The sequence below is a fragment of the Carassius auratus genome, chromosome 6, assembly GCF_003368295.1.
Source record: "Carassius auratus strain Wakin chromosome 6, ASM336829v1, whole genome shotgun sequence".
In the NCBI taxonomy this organism is placed as follows: Eukaryota; Metazoa; Chordata; class Actinopteri; order Cypriniformes; family Cyprinidae; genus Carassius; species Carassius auratus.
Window position 1 is genome coordinate 10734424 of NC_039248.1, and position 26193 is coordinate 10760616.

The 26193-nt window shown below is 36.2% G+C and overlaps 1 protein-coding gene across 17 annotated transcripts in view; it reads right to left on the minus strand.

The window, feature by feature from the left end:
• Positions 1 to 26193, minus strand: part of LOC113096129 (forkhead box protein P1-B) — a 175830-nt gene that overhangs the window by 86718 nt on the left and 62919 nt on the right. For 12 of the 17 annotated variants that reach the window (XM_026261609.1, XM_026261610.1, XM_026261608.1 and 9 more), the window contains one exon: positions 9614 to 9780. In XM_026261609.1, the coding sequence (XP_026117394.1) occupies positions 9614 to 9769 (156 nt within the window). In that variant the 5' untranslated portion in view covers positions 9770 to 9780. Of the gene's footprint in view, positions 1 to 9613; positions 9781 to 25515; positions 25668 to 26193 lie in introns of all 17 variants that reach the window. The other 5 variants (XM_026261605.1, XM_026261601.1, XM_026261604.1 and 2 more) reach the window with 1 other exon arrangement.

Here is a 26193-nt window from a genome sequence, read left to right on the forward strand (position 1 = left end):
TGAAGGATCCTGAGACAATGAAGACCAGAGAAATAAATATAAATTAATATGAATATAAAATAAAATCACTAACCCAATACATTTTAACTTCTGTATGTCAAAGGTAATTTCTTTACCTCCCAAGTGCCAAAAGTCTCTCCTGTGATGCTTATAATTACTAAGAAGGCATTCGAACATCTTTATGTGTGCCATAAACGTCTTTATAATGTCCCTGCCACGTTTTAAACGCTCTCTACTGTAATAACCCACTGATGAAGATTTGATTCTGTGAGGCAATATGTGCATGTCAGAGATAAACAAAACAAACAGCTGCAGCACATCATCATCAAATCACAGGACAATCAGGTTTATAGGCATTGTTAAGTGTTCAAGACTCTTGTAGTGCTTTAGCAGGTGCGTTTCTCATCCCCACCCTGGGGAATGATACGGGAAGGGCCGGTAGCTAGCTAGAGACATGCAGAACCCCAGCACTTTGCTCTGTCAGCCGCGGTCTGGCTGACGCGCCGCTCTCTGAATGAACACTGACGTCTATTATCCGCCTAGCGCCAGCAGATTATGAATAAGAAATAAAAGCTACCTCAGCTACAGCACTTCTGCATTAGTGACGGGTGGGCACCACAAGCGCACACACATCGGTACCTTCATTCCAAGCCTCCAGAGCCAGACTGAGATGCCTTAATCTGAGAAACGAGCAGCTACACGGATTACCGTTTTATTGAAACAAATAAGTGTTTTAAAAACGGGCCGAAAGGCCTGGTTTCAATTTCAATAGCTCGTTTAACCCTTATCATCCCGACTCCTCAGGGACCATTCTATGTTAATTGGATCTCCACTGCATTTGCATTGGGGGTGTTAACAAGCACAGACTATGAATATTAATTACCCAGAAGTTTTTGGTCTTCTGTATTAAAAAAAAAAAAAAAAAAAAAAAAAAACTTTTCTTGATACATATTAATTCTGTGAAGTTTTTAAAGAGAAACACTCATTAAAATTGCACAAGCCCCCACGTTAAAACATATCCCCATGATACTGTGGCATCTTTAACTTTATCTCTAAAAAAAAAATTGGGTCATATTAGCCGAAACAAAAAAAAAAAGAAACGTCCTCCACTTTATAATCCTTTCATTTGCTTGTATGTAAACAAAATTAACATTTTGCCACACCTGCCAATAGCGGTGACTTGTGAAAAACCTACCAGCCATCAAACAGTATGTGCATTATTTCCTAAAACAACTGGCAGAACAAATTGGAGAAGCACATTTAATTGCAATATTTATGTATTTTATTTATTTAACTGTAAAGTATTTCATTGTAATTTTAGTTTATATAATAATAACAATTTATTATTTCATTTAGAAAGTTCTCATATAAAATTCTCTTTTGTTGATGACTGATTTATCAACCATGGTGATTACAAACTTGATAAGATGTTTGGTACAATTTTCTTTGAGATACTAAATACACTTATCATGAGTGGCTCATGTGAAAAGATCTCAGTGCTGTTCTTCACTCTAAAACAGGCAGCGCATCAGATTACATAATTATAAAATTTCAACGCAGTCTATACGATTTGCTAATTGCGTAAAACCATACCATATTCCCAAGGCATTGTTAGAATGAATAAAAACAGTTAGCAGACAACAGGAGAGTAACACTCTTTCATATACTCGCCAATGCTAATTTTTACTCCCATTCTCCACTGGGCGATTGTTAATTTTAGGCTCTGTATGTAAAAATTCCAATTCTATGACGACACAAGATCGTGTGAAAACGGGTATATGTGCATTAATACATTTCAAAAGTATGAAATGACATCGTCATGCATTTCTTTAAAGGCGAGCACGCCACAGCGATGTTTGATTGTTTGAAAAGCGTGAAGGATTACAGAGAGACAGAGGTTATTCTTTCATGAGAAAACTCAAGTGGCGCGTTAAGAAGAAATCCTCCCTCGCTGCTTTCGGGACTCCAAATAAGCCATCTAATACTAAAACAACACGGATGCATTTCCCAGTGCAGCCACAGTCCGACAGCTGCTGGGAACACCTGCTCAGAGTGTAGAGTTCCCCTCTTTAAGGCACACACACACACACACACACACGCTGGCATCAAAGCCCATCCGGTCTCAGCAGACAATAAGAAGTGCTTCATACTCACTAATGGTACCAGCATAGCAAACACACATGTATGCATACATACGAATTGACCCCCATTTTTAAGCAAGGGTATATGGGAAGTGGAACAATAGGATGCTCCTTTTTTATACACACGCAGTGATGCAAAACCCACCCACTCACGCATATGGACACACACATTTGGGCTCACTTTGGCAGCCTCTTCAAATGCATACACACATTCTCTCACTCCACTACTTGTCTCCATTGCTGACCATTTGACCTGATATCCATTAGTAAAACAGTTTCCAGCACACACTCTAACGTAGAGGCTCTCCACAGCGGTTCGGTCGATCTGACTATTGCATGCAAGCGCAGAGAAGCCCCTCTCATCACCTCGCTGTCAATCAAACCCTGTAAACACGATGCAAACTACTTGTAGGTGCATTTTATCATGGGTGAACTGTGTGTGATCACTGTGGAGATCAGAGATGCCATTGGGACGACACAACTACTACCTGCAGATTCCAGACAGCCTGTTCTAAACATCACTCCTGTAAATGAGCGGAGTAAAGCATCAGGGGTATCGGGGGGTGAGAAGGGCACTGCCAGAGGGATATATTGCCTGCAACAATTAGTTACGATCCCGAAAAGCAATATGCTTCAATTGTAGCAGGCTTTGGAGAATCACGCATAGCATGTTTCTGTTTTTTTTTTCTCTCTCCATGCAAATAATTATTTCTCCTCTCTTCTACGTACAAGCACATTAATGTACAATTTCAATCTCCATCTGTATGATTATGAATCAGATCGGCCATCAATCGGCAGATCCAGCCGAGAGATTCGTCCCGTAATAAAACTGTCACCTGTTCCAGGATAAAGACAGATGTTGCCAGTTGGGTGATAACATAATTAAACCGTTCAACGAGGGATTCCATAAAATTATCAAAATTGAAGGAAGCACTAGCGTTTTACCAATAAAGCAATTTGGGGCAATATGCGGTGTCATAACACCAATCTCCTGCTCAGGATTTGCAATAAGTTGGAGGCTCTGCCTTTCTCTAGTGCAATCTGACAATATTAACAGTTTACAAGCAGATACCTTAAAGCGAAAAGAGAGTGAAAAAGAGCACAAATGTGGGTTTTCTTCACTCTCTCTTGTCTTTACCTCTGAGCAGGGTTGCAAAAATTCAGAATTTAAGAATTTTATTTTAATTTTTTATTCATTATTTAGAATCTGAGGCTCACAGGATGTTAAACTGGGATGCTATTGTTAATGTTATTTAATGTTAATATCTACAATGTTATTTTATATAGCAAATTATACATACATACACACACACACACACACACATATATATATATATATATATATACATATACATATATATATATATATATATATATATATATATATATATATATATATATATATATATATATACATATATATATATATATATATACATATATATATATATATATATATATATATACATATATATATATATATATATATATATATATATATATATATATATATATATACATATATATATATATATACATATATATATATATATATATATATATATATATACATATATATATATATATATATATATATATATATATATATATATATATATATATATATATATTAATAAAATACACATTAATACACCATATAATACAATATTATTTTCAGATTTTTTTAAATAATCCTTCTCATATTTTATATATAAAATATATAATATTTTATAATATATATCAGTTTATATATTTTCTATTAAATACTATTTAATAGGTTATATATATATATATATATATATATATATATATATATATATATATATATATATATATAACAACCAATTAAAACATTAAATTATGGCATATTAAAGTGTATAAAATTACACACACACACACACATATATATACTCTAACATACATACATATGCTGTACACACACACACACACACACACACACCAGATTATTTTCAGGTTTTCATTATTTTCATACATTATTATATATTTTTAATATATAAAATAACATTTGAAAATTTAAATTATATTTACTTATACATTTCTATATTTATGCATATTGCATTTTTTTAAAGATCAGCTATATCACTTTTTTTGCATATCATTAATTTTTACTTCTACTTCCTTAAATGTAATTTTGAAATACAATACTGTACCACATTTGCCTTGAAATGGTGTTTGATAGGCATTCTCAATTCATTTCTGAATGATGCACAACACTGCCTGTGAGTGAGGTGGCGTCAATTGTAGGTGTGCGTACATGAGCATGTTTATGCATTTTCATCGCAATACATGCTTTCTGCCACTCTTGCTCAGGTGGGCTCCAGGGTTTGCAACACGCTGCATAATGCAAGTACCTGTGCTTACTCAGACTGAAGACATTACCTCATCGGCTCCTAAGCCTCCTCAGGGGTTAGAGGAAAACAGAAGTATAGAATTTTTTTTTTTAATTGCTATTTGTTTAGACTTATCTTTTGATTTGTAAAAAAAAAAAAAAAAAAAAAAAACAGCAAGTACTGTCTGAACAAACTGAGATGAGTTTGCCCTTCCATCAAAGAACAGCACTTACTCATGCTGTAGCTTTTCTGTCTGGTTGTCTGTCTTTTCTGTGGTTTTGAGATGACGGTGGTATGCCTTTGAGTAAGGGTGCTCTCAAATGTGATTAAAAAAAGACTGCTATGAGACAGGGCATTAATATTTAAAATTTAAGGGCAACATCAGCTGAGCAAGATTCCTGGCAGTCGCTCTGTAAGTCTGAGTCAAGGGCTGCTTGCTTAAACATGCAAGAGATTAAATATGCACCTACTTAATCACTCATAACTCATCAGGAACCTTGCCATATTTAGGATTAGATGCACAGAAATGAGAATGAAGAATGTGCAAGATGAAGAAAAACTGCAAACAATACAACTCAATTGGTTCTTCAAGGCAGCAATAAGATAAATGTTGAGCATATCAAAGCTTTTGAAAAGAAAAGAAAAAGAGCCCAATAATCTCAGCAATGACTTAAGCTGTGCTATAATTTGTCAAGACACCAAAGTCAAACTCAAATATGTCTCATCAGATTTTTCCTTGATCAAAAGAGCTACACACCCTCTTCACTCTCAATCAAACCCTTTAGCAGTCCATAAACAGGATGCACAATAAATAATAATAAAAAAGTTCAACTTTTATTTCTGATGTTATCACTGCATGCAAGATCAGAAATGACATGTGCAACTATTTTCAACAGCTCAGTCCAGACTAATGCATAAAGGGGTATCAGAAGGCTCCCAGATGGATGATCCTAGAAACTGAGCTGGATCAGAAACTGACGACAACATCCTCGTTCTACAGCTATTTCTGTGTGCTTCACACAGGTTGGCTTCCTGTTAAAGAAGCAGCGACAAAAAAAAAAAAAAGCTGAAAACACCAAAAAATGTTTTGCTCTTGCATAAAAGCAGGCTGGCTTTATTTACTTTAAATCTTTATCTCTCAAGATCATCTTCACTTCCTCATCAAAAGATGTTGCTGAAAACCACAACTTCTCTTTCTGCCTCGCTGAGTGCAAGACAAGACTCTGAGCGCTCTTAGAAGAATAACAGCCTGTGACGGAACGCAGTCGCAGGGGCTGATGGCATTCTCGTTTAAGTTGCACTGAGAGTACCGTACATTGTGCGAGATCAGATATAGGCCAGCACGATTCCAGGTTTGGGCCACAAATGTGTCATATTTCTCGGGGAGCACATGAGAGACGAGCCATATCAGATCGCTGTGTTGGTCATGTGGCCGTGGAAGGATGTTTGTATTGTGAATGGGGAAATTCCTGTGGGTGCACTCGCTGCTGCAATGAGCGATGGCTGACATGCAAAAAAAAAAAAAAAAAAAAAAGTACACAAACATAACACATATATATTATCATTCGTGTGACACTTTACAAAAAAAAAAAAACACATCTTAACCAACTTTTTACATATATTAAATTCTATTATGAAGATGTGTTTTTATTAGGACTATCAATCGATTATTATTTTTCATTTTTATTAAATGAACAACCTTAGTTTTTACAGTTTCTTATAATATTTAACCTAAACCTCTTCTCCACTGCTTTATCTTGGAATTGCATCCCAACTACATCATAAGGATGTTCGCACACGTTTTTTCCTTAATCTCGTCGACCACAGACCACAGAGAGATTCATTTCTCATTGGAGATGGCGCTTGTGCCATAATGGAAATCTTTTGCATAAATGCTGACAGGGGTGGTCTGTCCCTTTAATTTTGGTGAATTATATGCATAAAACATTTAAAGAGAGGACCTAAATTCTTTAGTAAAAGGATGAAAGACGTTTGAGGTGGCTTTATTTGAATCCAAAGGCTCTATTCTATCTAGAGAGCTCCCATTTAGGGACACATCTCTTTTATATAAGGTAATAGCACTGGGGATTTGCCTTCCTAATGGAGATGTTTAAATGAAGCTTATGGTCTACTTCCCCCCAAATCTGACTAGTTCGAGAAGATAAATTCCCCTGTCAAGGTCGAGATGATCAAACAGATTACAATTATTTTATCCCTCGTCTTTATTAATGAGCACTGTCTTTCACAGTTATGTCGACTAATCAGGATAGATGATATGTCAGCCTCCAGGTTTGTTGTTTTTCACGCATTTAAGGATTTGAAGAGGTTTATAAATTGAGAGATAATAAAACCGCACAGCTTGTCAGAGAAGAAACTGGGCTTTTGGAGGTTTGGAAAGGTCATGCTTTATGTACTATGTGCACAACACAAGCAAAGAGACCGATCTGTTGTAAAAATCTGTCAGTTATCACATAACTGAATCCTTGTTCTTGGAAAAACAAAAACAACAAAGCTGGTTTGTAATGATCAAAACTGATGAAAAAGCTAAGTTGAATCTATAAACTAAGACATTTGGACTAGAATATTGGCTCTGTTCAAAGTTGCCATAAGGAAACTTAAAGGGACAGTTCACCCAAAAATAAAAATTCTGTAATTTTTCACTCACCCTTGTGCCATTCATAACCTTATTTGAAATTACTTTCTTCTACAGTTCTACAGAGCATTTTTTTTCAATCCATACAATAATAGTCAGTGGGGTAGATTGTTGTTGGACCTCACAGACTTACATCATATGGACAAAAACAGTTGTAACCTCCTAAAATATCTAACTACAGGGTACACTTACATTATGATATATATTTCTTTTTATGTTTATTTTCTTTTTTCTTTTTTTTTGGTGAGCTATCCCTTTAAAGGGGTCATCGGATGCAAAATTCACTTTTACATGTTGTTTGAACTGAAATGTGTCTCACCTCCCGATCAAACTTAATGCGTTTATATTCGCGCAAATCATTCATAATCCAGTTTCATCTCCAGAAGAAGAGAGTGTAATTTTTTTTATTATTCTTTGCAAATTGCCTTTCATAATAATATGCTAGTTAGCAAGTTCCACAAAAAAAATTTGCCTAAAGTTAACAGAATGGCTTATCACCCCACGGAAGAGAAGGGGAGTGTGAGCTGAGCTCATTAGCATTTAAAGGCACATGCAACGAAACGGGTCATTTTGAACAGAGCTGTTTTTGACTAGGTAAAAAGGGTGTGTTTTTTTTTTACAATACCATTTTGAGAATTTTTTTTTTTTTTTTTGTTATACTAAAAATCATATTTACTTGTGGAAAATGGACATCCGTTGACTATGCTCCACCCAGAAAAAAATAGCTTTTAATGGTAGTTTTAGCACTATTCTGAAAAAGCTGTTTCTGTTAGTCACCATAAACAAGCATGAAAAAAGCAAAAGATTGGTTCCTTCACTCACCCCAGTCATAATAAAACTATGAAGTAATGTTAAATACTCCTCTTTTTTTTTGTTAGAGTGTCAAGTGCACATCCCTGATTCGGTCAACCGCTCTGGCATTCAGCCTCTCTCTATCTACTCTCCCTTCTTTCTCTCTCCATTTCCTTGCATTCGTCAGAGTCATAACCCTGATGTCTCAGCTGAGTGAATCAGATTGAGCCCCTGGCACAGAATGAAGGCAAAGTCAACAGGAATTAAGTTTCAGTGCAACTGTTTACTCAACTGTGGCCTGCAGTTATTGAAATCTTATCCGTGGTTTTGTGTGACGACTGCGGTAATGAATTCAGTATGCCTGTGATTTTCGAACTGACAACATCACGCCAAGTCCGAGAAGCACACGACAGACTGAAGCAATTCAGAGGAAGGCGAAAGCGAGAGCCAATCACAGATGCTTCAGATTATTGATTGACGGCGATATACTCTAGTTACAGATTGATTTCAAGGAGACTGAAGGGAAAATCAAGACGTCAAATGGGTTTTACTCCTATACGAAATCCAAAATAATCATCTTAATTCACAACCAACATCTTCCTAAATTAAACACAATACAAAATCAATATCCCTTCTATGAAATAAGACCAAAACAAATCCGTTTTGGGTCACTCTCTTTTTTCAACCCGTTTTTCAAACAGAACTGTCCCGACTGCCGTTAAAACCAAGGCATTGTGCTCCTCAGTTCCACGACAGCCATGTTACTTCGACAGACAGCTACTTCAGAGGCTCCCCATCCCCAACAAACAACCCTTGACAACATCTCCCATCATGCCGTGGGGTGCAGATAACATATGACTGGCTGATCTTTTCAATGCTGGCCCGCTCAACACGCTGTCGTGTGGGCAAACGCAACACTCAGACAGACAGACACTGTTTATTTCAGTGTGAGTGAGGAGGCTTTGGTTGCTCTTGGTATATAATAAAAACAGCTGCAACACTCCACGCTCCAACGCTTTGAAAGGAAGCTCTCTGAAATCTCGACCTGAGTGTTAGGGGTGTTTACAATGCGACAGGTGAAATCTGTGGCGTCCGGAGGGATGCAGCACATACACGACTGTCCATAAATTCCATTGCACCTATGCATTTGTCCACTGCAACACGCCTGATAAATATTTCACCTGAATGCAGATGCTGTGGAGTTGCCAGGATAAACACATTGGCAACCAAAAACACAATCACAGAAAGAGCACTTAGTGCGTTTAAAAATTCAAACCGCTCTCAATATACATAAATAATCATAATAATGTGTTTATGTACTCTGGTTGAAGGGGGTGCAATGATTAAATATTTACAAGCACTTAAAGAGGGCAGAGAAGGATGCTGTTGACATGCGTTAATAACAGACAGGTGCAACAATGAAGGAAAGAAAAAAAGAAATAAAGAAAGGTAGAAACATGGGTAGGGAAGAACAAACGAAAAGGATGGAAGAACTGAATTAAGAAATTATAAAGGAAGAAATTAAAGAAGGAAGAGAGGAACAAAATAATGAGCAAATGAGCAAAAGATGTAAGGAATGAATAAAAAGGAAGAGGAGAAAAGGAGAGGAAAGAAAGAAAGAAAAAAGAAAGAACAGATGAATGATGGAATGATTGAGTCAAAAAAAAAAAAAAGACCTGCTGCTGCTGGAATTTGACGAGGTCAGACGCTGTGATGTCAGAGGAAGGAGTGGCGCTCTTGGATCGAACTTCTCTGTGTCCCTCCACACTAGGTGGGGCGCCGTTCTGATTGGCCGTTCCGTTTGTCGCCTCTGTCCCCGACTCTTGCATCATGACTTAAAAACCTGCAGCAGGAACACAAACAAGTGTCAAAAAACATATTTAAAACAATTGCACGCAAAAGTCAGTTTCCTTTTGTCCTGCTCAATTTCAAATTCATCTTTCATCACATCACAGGCTTAAGAGAAGCTATTTGCCTTTTTCCGTTTGTCTTTCTTCTTTATGCTGTGCCTGAGAGAATGAAGAAACAAATAGCAAATGGGATGGGAACCCAACCTCGGTCACGTCTCAGCAGAGAGGCCCAAGAAATCACACTCGCTCACAAACAAAACTTGTTCAACTGAAATGGATATATTTACTTGCATTGCTCCCAGAAGAACCTCAGCCCAATGGCTTTTTAATGGGAAACAGGGCAGGGGAGTTGGTCGCATTACAAATCGGCCAATTCAAAACTTCTCGGCAAACGTTTGCATCCTGCATGTTGAGCTAACGCCACGGTCCTGGGCCCGCACACAAATAAACAAACCTGAAAATATTCCGATGTACTTCCAAAGTATTTCCAATAATACATTTCACTTTAATGATGCATATTCAGACACACAAAAAGGCTTTTTGTTCTTCCAAACGCTTTCCAACTAACTGCGTTATACTCTCAAAAGTCTCGTTTTCTCCTTCAACACGCTGATCTATTCACGTCGTCCCGAGACAGACACTTAGATTTATATATTTTGCATTCATAGCGGTACTCATTGGCGTGGAGTGCCTTGTAGCCCCATTTCAGACCATCTTAATGAAGCTGACCAAGTCGGGCAGAAGTAAATTAACTTGGCTTATTAATTATTGATATGAGGCAGAATGAATGCCCTTAAAGCAGTGGGTGCTAATCACATAGGCAGGTGAAAATTGAAAAGAATTCAGATTTATAATGCTGCCCCCTCTCAGACAGTAATAAGGCGTGTGATAATTGTTCAGCCAGGTTTGCAGGGGAGAGGCGATTGCAGATGCAGATGAACACTTTGGGCCTTGACCCATCTGGACCACTGGCGGGCTGCATCTCTTCTATTGTCGGTTTTTGATAAAGCAGATGTACTGTAAACAACACATGCCAGATACTAGACAGAAAATAAATATATATAATAAAACATTATAAGTAAAACATGTATTCACTAATTACATATAAAAAAATATTTGTATATGTGTTAATATATATATATATATATATATATATATATATATATATATATACACACACACACACACACACACACACACACATATATATACAAATATAATAAAAAATTAATAATATTTTAATAAAATTAAAAAAATAAATAAAATATAATTATTTATTTTACTTTATTTTCTTCTTTTTTTTTGTTAAATAATTTTTTTAGACGGTGATTAATTAGCAATACTGAACTGCACTTTAAACATCTGGAGTCTAGGGGTATTTTTGGGGCCTGAAGAAGTTTTGTCATGCCCTGACATTTGTGCTTTTTTCAGTTTCTTATAAATATCTAAATGGCTAAAGTTTAATCTCACTGTAATCAGCACAAACTGGGCTATAATAATATTTGAGCAGAATGTATGTACATGATTGTGTTTTTGAGAAAAAAAAATGTTATGCGTAGTGAAAAACGCCATAAAACACATACAGAACATTGGTTCCCGGGACTACTGAGAACTGGAGATTGTAGCCTAGAATTTTTCTTTCTAAATTGTGAAAATCATCTTGTTTACTCAATCACAGAAAACAATATATTGATTAAAATTTTCTAAGACACTTTTTGTTGGTAAAAGTCATATGTGAGTAGGCATCAACTATCATGATTATCATTGTGATTTACACCTGAGAAGACAACGGCCCGCATAATGAGCTTAATAATGAGCCTTTCAGTCAGCTGTGTCACTGAGAGGGAAGAGTTACAAGAAAGAATGTGAGGACAAAATAAATGTATATAATTTTATGTTTGTAGTTTATTTAAAATATATTAAATTATCCCACAACAATTTAATATCCACTTGTAAGTGCAGTTAAACAGTTTATTAGGAACAATCAAAGCTGACTTTCAAACTGAATTTTTTGCATCGTTACTCCAGTCACACAATACTTCATAAATCCTTTTAACAATCTTATTTTCTACAACAACAATAACAAAAAAAAAAACATTTATTGTTATTATTATTATTATCATCATTCTTATTATTATTTGTGTTGAAAAGAGCTGAGAATATTTTTTTAGGTTTTTTAGGGGGGATAAATTGAAAGAACAGCATTGTTACATTTGTTACAGTTAACATTTATATTATTTACATCAAGCGTTTAAATGTTAAAGTATTGTATATTGTTAATGAAAATTCATAATATTTCACTTGATTATACATTTAGTCAGGAATTATAGTTTGGAAAAACTTTTGGAAAAAATTCTAACTAATAAAATGTTTACACGTTTTGTGATTCTAGTACAAGTATATAAATAAATAAAAAGAGACTTACTCATGTTTATGATCTCTGCTGAATAAAGTGCTTCATTCTTTTTTCTGAGGAAATCCAAATCTCAAATCCTAAACCACATCACAACCTTTTGGGGTGAATTTTGTCTTATTCCTCTCACGTGAAGCAAACAGTAAAATAAAATAAAAACTTGAAGAGCAGTCTCGCTGCGTTGTCTTCAGTTGTGTGGGTGTATTCAAGCCGCTTGCTTCAGTGAAACATTAGAATCTGAATAGAGCGTTAAGTGCGGGGGCGTGGTCACATTAGAAGATAATGAAGGGAGAAGTGAAAAACGGACATCGCATTGTTTTCATACGGATTACTTTAACACAGAATATCTGTTTTCGGCAGCACTTGTTTGGTTTAAAAGTAGACATGTCAAGCTTTCTAAAGATATATCTCTCATGTCTCTTTGTTGAGTATTCACTGAGTTACAGTTCATTTTAATGACGCGTTTGTAAATGAAGATCAGCGCAGAAAAAAAAAAACAAACAGCACACCTTTGTTTGTTATCTTTATTTTATAAATGTACAAAGTTTTGTTTTTATTATGTCTGTATACAAAAAAGTAGACCCTTTACAGATTCGATTAATGTATTGCTCTTATCTGTATGATCACAACTGAAAGTGTAATTTAAGTTCTTTTCGGGGTTATCAGGAGAAAATGCCTCATAACATGTGTATGGGTTAATCGACTTCAGAGGGTTAAATCTGAACTACATCAACAACTTTACTTCTGTATGTTTTTTTCCTTTGACAAATAAATATAAATTCAGTAGCAGTTACCCATAAGACATTAAATAAAAAGAGGTAATTTTTATATTAAAAATCCTGAAATTCACAATTTAAAAAAGTTTATATTTCCAGGTTTTACATGAAAGTGGGAACCCTGAACTTCTTTCATGCCATATTTGTATTCTCCAAAAACTACACTACATAACCTGTTTGTATACTAAACTACGCCATACTCAAAATCATCCTTTCAATTAGAGACAAATGAACCAAGTCCCTGGTACTCCCACAAACAAGCTGTGTCTTGTTTAGCAAGCTTCTCTCTCTTTCTGTCTCTTTTAGGTTTTACAGTCTCATTTGTTCTCTCCTTTTTTCATTGTGTTCCATAAAAGAGGGTGATAATGGCTATTATGCATGCACTGTCATTCCGTACTAAATTTTCATAATTATAAAGGAAGGGCATAAATTTGCGAATGCGTGGCATCTCTAAAAGTAATCATGAGAATGTGCCGGGGGGCTATTTTAATGTATGCAAAACTAGTGACCCACAATAAAGACATGAAGCTGCAACGAATACAAAGTAATGCACGCGCCTGCATCCACGTCTGAAGAGGGCCAGCTGAAATTAACACCCAATTAATTTCAGAATTGACAAACAAATGAAACCCATAAATCTACTTTCTCATTAAATTTCGCCATGGAATAATTCAAAAGCTGCAATATCGCGACCAAAAAAAGGATGAAAGAAAATGCCTGTTATCCATCACAAATATCAAACAGATGGAAGAAAAAAATATCCTGGTGGAAGGGCATTAATAATGTCAACGGCTTTATGAATTAAGCTATTGTTTTAGTGTCTTATCATTATGATTCCAGCTTTGGATTTCTCCTCACTATGATAACAAAGGTGCAGCTGTAAATTTTCTGTTGTCGCATTTTGGATGCAATAGTAACATGAATAACAGACAAACGCATATAACACCAGCAAGGGTTCATGAGAAACAGATTTGTTTACAGTGTTTATCATGGCTTTAAATAATAAGAAAACAAAGACTTAAGGAAAAAAACTTCAATATAATGGAAATTCCCTGAGATTAAGCCCCCGCCGCCAGGCACCTACCAAACAAACCTCTATCATCAGATGTCTGCGCCTTTTCCGCACAAAACACTTGCTTGCTAAACACAACAAGTGTTTGGAACAAACAACGGATAATACAACAAGGTCAGAATATGTGTATGTTGATCTTTTCCTCGGTTCATCTGATATTGCGAGCACACACACCCCACTTGGCCTACATAAAAACACGAGCAAATACAGAAAATCAAGGGCCTTCTCCCTTATTCATTGTTTCTCTGGATTTGACTGTGTTTATGGAGGGAGTGTGTTTGTGTGTGCCGTGCACCAGGCCGGAAAGCAGACTCCATCAGCGTTAAAAAGATGCTGTCATTCCGGTAAGTTCTGAAAGCCCACCTGCTCTTACAAGCCTGTGCTCTCACACCACCCCTGTTTACACAAGCGCCCAACAAAAGCACAACATTCTTATGCTCCAGATAAGTAGTCACAATAAGGACGACAAAAACCCGCGATCACACTGTTGTTTAGGTTCAGCCTTGTTGCTTGTCTAGACAACACAATGATCTGTACGACTGAAAAGGTGTGAGAGCATTTTGAGGTTTTCCTTTTCCCCCAAGGATTCCTGATGAGTAATGCAGACAGCTGTATTTTGGCTAGGGATGGTGGTGTGAGCAAAATTACCTTATGACCCATCACTGTACATTACGAGACATTTTTATATTACAGTAAAAGTATATATGGCAATATAGTTAGTTTTGTATGAAATTCAATCACCAATTGTTTTTTATACATTTTTGCAAAACTATACAGTATTGACACATCACCAATTTAAATACTTCTTAATTTTAGTTATTCTTTATTCTTATTAGGAACTTGGACATAGTCCAAACTGTAAAATTATTTAGATCATATTAAAGCACCGAGATTTAATGAACTATAAATTCTGGCCTATACAAATAGGCTAATAATTCTTCACATGTTACAGACAGACAGACAGGTAGATAGACAGATAGACAGACAGACAGATAGACAGACAGATAAAATAAAATAAAAATAAATATATAATATTTTATATAATAAAAGTGTATTTAGGCATCACAACATTATAATATAAAATATAAAAAAATATCAATATCAAAAAAAGATAGTTATTATAAATCTTAGACATAAACCCAAATGTAAATTAATACACATCATATGAATGTACTAATATAAAAATTCTGGTCGATACTTCTAATTATTTTCACGCTATGCTCAAGAACTGATATTATAATGACCAAGATTAAAATTCTACAATACTTAAATTTAGTGTAACTTTTAATAAAAAAAAAAAAGAACAAAAAAAAAAGGGAATGGTTCTGTTCTGGGCAAAAATTCCCCGCCCATCCATGCAGCCTAGCATGTAAAGGAGCAGGGACAGCAGAATCCCCTCTGGGTAACAAAACAGAACCAACATCAATGATAAATGTAGCAGATACCACTAATGTTCTACTTGATTATTTTAACGACATGATTCAGTGGGCAATGATATATTCACTGCCAAGTCCTGACTGGACAAGAGGAGGAGCTGGGGATGGAGCTGGGTTATTAGTTCCTGAGGGAGAAATAGCTCTGAAGGGACCTTATGAAGGGAACTATGATTGGGGTCGTGATCCTATAGGTAGACTTGGATCAGCTGAGTGTCAGCTGATGCGAGCTTGACTAACATGGCCTGCTAGAACTATCGCTGAGCTCCATTTGTGTTTTTGGTGTAATGCAATGTGTTTCTGTGGTTTAAGATAAAAAACGCATTTGAATCACCAGTGACAAATTCTTTAAATATAAAAAAAAACGTACTTACAGGCCATGAGTCAGAAGTGACAGACTGTCCTTGCAAAGTTGGAACTGTCCCATTTTATAGAACCGCATTTGAGCACAGACCCATTGTAGGCTACTCTGCAGGTTCAGGAAACAGTCCTCCATAAAATTCATTGCACACATCTGAATATTTGTGTTGAAATGTTCTGGAAACAGTGTTGTAAATACAACTTAACCACTGATTCCTAGCTGTCTCCTCTTTTGGAAAGGCAAAACAAAGTAGTTTCACTTTCACAACGAAACACACATCGTCACACACGGCGGGCTTGAGAACAGCACGGCCGGCGGATCCGACGAAGGAGTGGCTGGCGGGCTTGAGGCAACCACATGTGATGACCGGGGGCTGGACTGGGGAAATCACATCGTATGACCCCTTTATGCATTAGAGCATTAGATGACAGCAAAGGCAAACAAAATGTAAAAAAAAGGAAAATAAGCATGTACAATTTACAGAAAAACTGAATAAATAAACCCTAAAGTGCAATGCAAGTTCACTCAAACTGACAGAGATCAAATCTGGATGCTTATCCTCCTCAAAAGTCTGTCTGTTACATATCTAAGCCAGATATCATGCAACATCTTACCTTCGGTGTGGATCTTCCGCCTCAAGGTGCAACTTTGCATCATGCACACATGTCGGCACAATCAGGGCTAGTAACTCGCCCTCATGTACAAGAGTTGCTCGTCGCCCTCTCAAAGAGGAAATGACAGCAGCAATGACATTCTGCCAAAAGGAGATCTCACTGTGAGACCAAACAGTCCTTTTAATCTCGACAGGCCTCTCCGGGCCAGAAACATATCTCAACACTACTCAGTCGACATTCTGAGAACAAAACCCCAGCACGTTTGGACAGACGGGTTTTGTCTTTTCTGTTGTCTTTTCTTGAGTTTGCTTCCAGACCTTGTAGGGCTAATGCTGGTCCGACAGCACATACAAACAAAGCTTGCTATTTGTTTAATAACTGATTGCTGCCATGACTACGGTAAACAAGGGGGAAACGGGCCTTTTCTTTCTGTTTATGAACAAACACATCTTCTCGCAAAGAGCAATTTAACATTAACCAGGTGGAATGATCAACAGATCCCATAGGTTACACAGAGGGCAAGCCGAAATGTAAACACACTTCAGAGAAAGACAGCGAGCGATGGGACGAAAAGAATGGAAGGCGGCGGGCAAGCATGTATGGATAGCAAGGTCAATGCAAATGCAGCCTGTCTTGAATAAACAGTTGGAGGAGAATCTCAAGACAAACAAACAGTCGTTCTCCTGATATTTAAAGAAGCATTAGGATGGCTGGGCTACAGCTACTAATGGCCAAAGTGAATGCGAAATAGATTGGGAAGGGGGTGTCGCTCAACAGGCCGGATCTCACGGATCTCTCCTATATGTCCGGCTCGGTCTGCGGAAAACAAACAGACAAGCAACATCATCCTTATTGCCTCGATGAAAAGAGCAAGGAACTTGTAAAACCTGTTAAACATTACTACAGTCAATTACTCAGTAACTAGTCCTTGGAAAATATCAATTATGGCTGTGGGTTCTTGTCTATTTACAATGACAAAGCGTCAAGTTTGATTGTACAGTAAACATTCACAATGGTATTGACTAAGGCAGTAAAAAAACAAAAACAAGTATTTGATAGGTGGTGTATACGTAAACAACTATTCTCTTAAAGGGATAGTTCACCTAAAAAAGGTGTTATCGTTTACTCACCCCCATGTTATTGCAAATCTATGCTTTCATAAGAATTGGAAAATAGTTGTACGGACCACTTTCATGGTGCTTTTTGTCCTTTTTGGGGATCTGACTGCATAAATCTATTTCATTAATAAGAGAAGCTTGGACATTCTTCATAATATCTACCATAATATCTAATATAGAACATTATATATAAATGTTTGTTGTCAGTTAAGTGTTTTTTTTTTTTTTTTTTTTTTTTTGAACACAAAAATATTATGTTTACAACATTAATAATAAGAGGAAATATTTATTGAGCATCAAATTAGCCTAGTAAGTAATGGCTGCCAAAAATGTTTGTAATCACAGGAAAAATCTACATTTTAAAACACAGATCAAAATAGAAAACAGTTGTTTTAAATTGCAATAATATTTCAGAATATTAATGTTTTTACTCTGTATGTGAATGCAGACTTGTTTAGCTTCTTTCAGAAACATTTAAAAAACTGTACAGCCCCCAAGACTTCTCTCTGTATACTTCATTATTAACTCATCAAGCATCATTAAAGTCAGCAGATAAGTAGAATTTCTTTTGTGTGTGAAGTCCTGAAACTTAAGTATTGAAAACGTACTTTTTAATTTTTCAACTTTCTGTCTTCTCAGTCCAACCATTCTCACATTCATTTCATTTAACTCTCCAAATCGATTTACTACTGCTCTGAAGAGCTACAAAACCAAGTGATACAGGGGTCTAAACACATATTTATTACACATCGAGAGGAACGTAATAAAATCCTTATGCGTGAAATCCAGATTGAAACATATCACCAGACCATCACCGCTAACCGATGCCGGCACACTGTAATGTTGTGCACAATGATTCAAATAAATATGAACCCATTATCACACTACAAGCTAGAGAAATGAACAAGAAATGAACAATCAGGATGCCGTCAACTGGAAGACAACTCCAGCGGAGAGGCTAAATAGATGTATAATTTCAAAAGGTACACAAAACGGTTTGCCTCCTCTGTATGAATTTACAACAAAGTCTGTGCGGCATTTAAAGCCCTGCTGTGCAAAGACTATGATGGAAAGCACAAAAGTAAGGCAGGCCATGGTATTTTTAGCGAAACAGCCAAGAGAGACCAAAGTAAATAAGAAAAAGTCTAATGAGTTTTAATGCAGCCGCTACCAGGATTGAAATGCCAATTTTGGGATGTGGAACTACAGTCATGAGTCGTTTACGGCAACCTCCTGAGCGACTCTCCTTCAAGCGACATTGAAGGATTCGTTCACAGACAGCTTGAGATGATTAGCGCACAAGCATGGCAGCAAAGAGTCGGTAACCGTGAGCCGGGTCTCAACGTGAGGCACCGAGCTGTGGGGAAGGAGGCCTTCACTCAAAAGGCCCCACAGCACAACGGACAAATTAGAACTGTCAAACACCAGCACGCACCCAGCAAAGAAAACAAGGCATTCAATCTCCCGCATCCTCTGGGACTGGCCAAAGTGCATATTGTTTTAATATTATTTAAAAGTGTGTCATATATTTTTAATCATTGTTACTCGAAATTCGCGCAAGGAGTGCTCCCGTGGGTGGAGAAAACGCAGACTTTTGCGCAGAGGAAATGTGTCAAATGCGTATTTGTGGGACGGGGAGTTTAGCCTCGGTGAACTTTGTCTAATTAATATTTCCAGTCTAAACCATGAGAGGGCCTGTATTATTAGAAACATTATCTTGGGGGTAAATTACCCAGTTGCACTGCCATAGTGTCAATTGGCATTAATGGAAAAAGGCAACAACATAACTACAGCCAAGCAGAGCAACCTGGATACTCGATGCACAGTTTTTACAGGCCCAATAGCATAACAACATCATACTGCTCGTTAAAAATGACTGTAAATATACAAATACAAATATATGTGATTGAAAAGCATCAATTTTTAAAAAAAAGGCACTAAAATATCAGTATTTAAAATACTTAAAAGTAAAGAAAAAAATAAATTTAATATGAAAAGACTTTACAATCTATGTAAAAATTCACAAAGTAAGATCTAAATTAAAAATTAAAAATCTAATGCTTTTCTTAAAAAAAAAAAAAAAATTCTACCACATTTCCCCAGACTTCCAATCACATTTCAAATTTTGTGTTGAATTTACCAGCATTCTGTGCCGGAAATGATGATAGTTAGCATTATATAAATCTTAAAAAATAATTAATATTTTCACAATTTATAATGCAAATTATAGTGCATAATTTGACAAAATTACAAAATTAACTTTGGACTGGGACAGTGAACAGAATTTATTTTAAATAAAAAGCATTTAGAAAGCAGAAATAAATTAAATAAAAAAAAATAACAACGATAAGGCATAGATAAAAGTTTCTAAGATAGTTTTAAAGTGACCTTCTAATAAAAACCTTTAGGGCATAAAAGTGCCTGAAGTTGGAAATAAGGAATAAGGAAAGCAAAATAAATCAAAAAATGAATTATCAACTGTGATTGTACAAATAAAAGATCAGGTCTGTGTTGCTGTTTATGAAGTCTTTACATGAGAAATTATTATCAAAAGCTCTAATAACAACCATAATTGCCTTCTGATTTGTCAATACATGACAAGAAAATGTTAACACAATCCCTCTATAAACAAACTTTTTTAAATGCTTACAGCGTTGATTACACACAATAGGTCACGCTGATCGACATTTGTTTGGCTTTATCAGGCATAAACATGCTGTAGATCTCCGCGATTTTCCGAGCTTGCATGCACCAAACCTAATTTCTGCACAAAAACATTAGACTTCGCAGCTCATGTCTGTGAACAAAAGCAAAAACCATAGGGGAACCCCGAAAGACTACTTTGCAACATTTAGAAATCACATGGCCTCTCTATAGTTTTATACAACAAAGATTCCTCACCGCAATCAACCACAACATCACTTGGTACAGTTTCCATGCTGCATACTTAGCCAATATCGAGAAAGGGATATTGCACAGCTGTGAGGTGCCGGTGCCAAATTGTAGTTATGCTCAAAAGCGAAATATCTTTCTGAATGTTTACTACAAAATGTGTGTTGCAAAATGAGCGAACATACGGCATCCGTTCTGTCATGCTGATGTCAGCCACCAGGTTTGTGCTTAAGAGGCATAACCATTTTTAAATACTGAAAGGGTTAAAAAGAAAGGGTTGAGTCCCAGGTCTTCCATTAAGCAGATAAACCAAAGGTAAAGGGCATGCTGGGGGTAAACGGCAGAAGACCTTGCGTGAAACCGACGAGCGCTTTAATGGAATCGGCTTTTTAACAGCTCTTTTTTTGTGTTAAATACAGTCCATGTCAGGGAGATGCGTCCCACCCATAAAGCAAGCGCAATGACAACGCACAGTGGGCACTAACGCAAGGACATAGTTCATCATGCCATTTTCTGCAATTCCCAGCTGATTAGGGTCATTATGTTGGAACCCTGATTTATGCTGTCATTTCCTCTCACCCTATCCTGCATCAATGAATCTTAATGAATTGGTAAATAAGGGTGAGGATTACACTCTGCGACACCGAAACATTCCTCACCCTCCACGCCACCAGATTTATGGAGCCAATTAGGGACTAACAGAGAAAATTGGCTGGCAGGAAAATAATATTCTTTATGGTACAAAATGGAAAAGCATTCGCGCTGAAGGGCAATTGTATTGTCAGCATTAAGTCCATAAAATATCCCCTCCACCCAGTGAAAGGGAGAGAGACGGACTTTTTTTGGCAATCATTCTAAAATTACAAAAAGAAATCACATTCAGAAAATATTTTTTTGAGAGGAAAAGTATTTTATTTATTACTTCCCAATAAGTCTTTGTACAAATTTTCTACCTTCAATTCTAATGCTCACGCAATTTTCCTATCTACATATTATCTTCAAATATATATATATATATATATATATATATATATATATATATATATATATATATATATATATATATATATATTTGAAGATAATATGTAGATAGGAAAATACATAAATACATAAATCATACATAAATAACAGAAAATCAATTACGAGAATTAAGACGGTGGCACTGTAGGATTTACTGCGAGTGCATTAAGGAGCCGTCAACATAAGCGTGATAGGGTAAAAAGGGATTTAATAAACACGTGCACCCTGCTCGTCCCGTGACCATGAATCATGCACCTGCGCACAAATTGCCCTTTAAACCAATCAGTCTTCTCCATGATCAAAACAACAGTGCCCGCCACGGAACGGCTAACCGACATTGTGCTTCAGTTCTTTAATGTCTTTTTTTTTTTTTTCTTTTCTGAGCTGAGACAAAGTAGAAATACAAAAAGACGTCCAGGAGAAAAAAAACACAAGGCAGAAAAAAAAATATACTAGTATCTGCGAAAAAAAGCCTGAAGTGAGACCCACCTCTTCCTATTAATGGCAGCATCTTAGAGGCACACTCAGTGTGCTAACGAGCCCCCTTTATGTATTACATATTGTGACTAGACTCAGAGCGTAACAGCGGCTCTCCACATCAAACACGCAAAGGCCTGTTATTAGATGGAGGGCTGGGAGAGAGGCTGTGTGAAAAGAAGTGGAAAATTAAAGTTGAAGCCAAGCAGGAAAGGCCTTAATTTACTGGCATGTACAGTATGCAAATGAGATTACTCTCTGCTTAACTGCATCATTTATGTCCATAATAACGGCATCATCATTATGGAACTCAAATTAAATTACAGCGTAATTAGCATATCAAAGTGATTGGTTAAAGTTTAAAACAAATACCCAATTTCGCTAATGAAAAGCTGTAATCGGTGCTCATGTAAATCGGAATGAAAACAGCCAAAACAAATATGTGTTTTCGAGTGGCGGGAAGCTGAGGGGAGGGCTTTTGTCTCGCTCAAACCTGACAGAGGCTGGATGTTTCTTACCTGGCGGACTTCACACCCTCAGGTTCCATTTCCCTGAGACGCTCTGATCAAAGGTACCATTTCCTACACTTGCCACTTTCAAGCTCATCAATAAAATACTAAATCAGTTCACCGCTGATCCGATGGGTGGGAGAGGGGGAGTGAAAGAAATATGTGAGAGAGATGGGTGAGGGATGACATCTGAGGGCTTATAAACTTACATTTGAAAGGGGAAGGAAAACACCTCCACTTTCCAGCCGAATTATCATGAATGATGACATATTTAAATACTGCCATTTACCGAAAGCAACTGCACCAGAAATTACAGCACTGCAACCCAAATTCATCCCACAAAAAACCCTCAAACTCGGACTCAACAGATCACAAAAACACAGTTTGTGTCATGCATTCCCCCTTTTTTTTTTGATCCGAAGCTTTAAGACTTTCATGTCGCCACATTATTGATCTCATTCCGAATTTATGACGCACTTCTCCATTCCTGGAGCAAAATCTGAGGTCTTAACTCTCAGACATAAGTCAATCTCTCCTCACCAACCCCCCAGGACTTGGTCTCGATTGACTTCGCCGAAACAAACCAACAAACGAATCGGAGCCTGTGAACATTACTCTTGAAAATTTAAAGAAGTGCGATTTTATTTTATTCATTGAGGAATCCATTATAGGACGTATTGCTAAGAAGTATGTAAATGACGTGCCTTTCAAGGTAGAGTCGGGGCAGAATCCTCTCCATCAACTAATGACACCGCTCATTACATGCAGAACAGAGCGGAATGAAAGTGCTCCTGTCTGCAGAAGCATCTTCCCTGTGTAAATCCCTATGAAATGCTAATATCTCACTTCTAATTAAAGGATACTAAGTCCAAATGTACCTACGCACCAGTAACATAAATTTTATTAATGTTTTTTTTTTCTTTTCTTCTCGCTGTTGCAGCCGTGCATAGGCTTCATTCCATTAATTCATATTTAATACCATGGCTCTTTAAGCATTCTTCTCTTTTTTGCTTTCATTGCCCTTTTTATTTATTTCTTTTCTTCTTTTTTTGATCACTTGTGGCCCACGATTACAAAACAGATGCTCATTGTGAGCAGAAGCATCATTATGGGGTTGTGAAACTATAGTTTTTTGCAGGTGCACGAGCCTCTGGCCACACAGACATTTGCACAAACAAACTAATGCACACATGAAGAGCTAAAACTATCTATCAGAAAAAAAACAACACTGAGTAAACCGGTATGGCTTCTCTGAGCCCGTGCACATTTACTGTATTTACAAATGTCTGCACGTAAACATGTTTACAAAACGCATGCTGCCGTTCTACGAATTCGACCTTGAAGTCTGCAAACAACAGCCACACAAAGTTCATAAAGAGAAGGTTAAAAACAATGCTGTTCCCTTTTGCATGAAAGACAAAGCTGGCTTTATGCATTGCTTTTTCTAAAGAACAAAATGCAAGGAAAATTGATCACTTTGGTATCACCGTTGAATTAAAAAGCCTACCTAATGGTTCGTGTGAAATACAGCCTAATTAGGGCTTTGGTTTTATAGCGGCTGTTAACGTAGTTATCACTTACAACATTGTAATGTCAAAATCAATACGGATTACTTATGTCCTATCCGCCTCCATTCCACGAGGTGACAATAGTTTATCTGTCTTTGCACTTATTAGGAAGGACTGAGCCAGACAGTGTTTGGAATAAAGAACCAAAACTCAATCTATGCGTCCCTGTTCATATGGTATTACCCACACAACCGAACCTAATCAATGCAATTTATTTTAGCCTGAAAGTAGCAAAACACTTCACAGCAAAGTATAGTCACTGATTTCACTACTCATTTGTGGAACATGAGAAAGGCAGCTGTTTGAGTAAATCTCATCCTTAAGTGAAAACTGTCACAAAAAAAATAAATAAATAAATAATTAAACAAACAAAAAAAAACATAAAATCCTAAAAAAGAAAAAGAAAAAATAGTTATATTAATTTATAATGTCACAATATATTATAATTTTCTTAAAGAAAATCATATCTGTTTTTGGATGACTTACAAATTTATATTTATATTTTCATGGCAATTAAACACCTTTCTTTACCAGTTCTCATAAATAAATAATTACACAAATGAATAAATGAATGTGAAAGACAGAGATAGAGAAAAAACACAGACTTATGGAGAGATGGATAAAATAAAAATGTATCCATCTCTCCATAAGTCTGTATTTTTCTCTATTTATGTCTTTCAGATTCATTTATTCATTTATGTAATTATTTATTTATTTAATGTATGGATGGATACTAAGCCAATTATTAATGTTTAAATGTATTAAACTCCCATTAAAATACATTTTCAAATATTTGCATGTTTTTATAATGTTTTATATAGTATCAAATATATTGTACATGCTATTTGTTTTTATTATTTTAAAATAATATTACTTTTCGTTATAAAGTACATTCATATAACTTTGTTCCAGAAGATGCACCCATATAAAGAAATGTCAACATGTCAAACTTGCAAAAAAAAAAAGAACGACAAAAAAGTAATTAAAAAAAAGTAAGTAAAATGCAGGGAATAACACCACAAAATTCTAATCTCGATTTAAAGCCATGTTATGACAATATACCCATAGATAAGGTGTAGTCTGCACTGAAGTGTCTGCCTGATCCAGATCTAAGGTTACAGTGGCTGACCTTCAACATTCCTCAATGTCCCAGAATCCCATTCATCTACAGCTGCAGATAGCGCTGAGCAAATATCATAAGCATGAGGATTTTAGGATTGAGGTGAGGCCGGCCACATCCTTAACCTACAAGGAAGAGGGCGAAGAGAGATCTACCCTTTAAGGGCCCTTTCCTCTGCTGTAAGCCATATCCATGTCCTGTCATTTCTCTTGGCATTAGCGTTCTTCATCGTCCCTTTGATGAAGGCTCCTTCACCTAACGATATAAGCCATGTGTTCTGAAAACCTGCATTAAATCGCAAGGATTCTTACATGCGTTACAGACACGAGCATAATGAAGTCCTAAAGATACTCACCAATCAGAGAAGAAAATAAAAGAGCTTGATTGGTCGGCTAGCGCTCGAGGAGTCTCGTGTATGAGGGTGCAGCGGAGAGAGGAGGGACACAACCTGTGACTGCACTAATCTGTTCTGAAACACACCAACCCTTATCCCCTGCTGATATATACCTAAACAAGACAAACACAGGCAACCAGTGAACAGGCAACTACAACAAACAAAAGAGTCAAAGACTGAAAGAGAAAGAGAGATACAAGACGCAAGAGAGAAGTACTATAAAATGCATTTAGTTGAAAAAGACAAAAGTAAAATGTACAAAACTCAATTTAAAAAGCACCTTAAGCTTCCCCCCAAAAAACTAAAGATATTAAAGAAATTTTCAGATAAAACTTTTTTTAAACCAAATTTTATGTTCATGATGTCATGACAATTAAGCTAATTTCTTCCTAATTCTAACGGCAAAATAAAATAAAACTATAATACAACAAATATATATATATTTTTTTTATTTGACAAAAATATCGGAGTATGAATAATAATTTTTAATAAACAAGGCAATAGTTTAGTAAGACATTTATAATCATATTTTAATTACAGTTAATACAATTTCTTCTCAAATTCCATAATGCAAATAAATAACTAAATACATACATACATAAAAAAAGTAAAGTAAGTAAATTAAAGTATCTGGTCAAC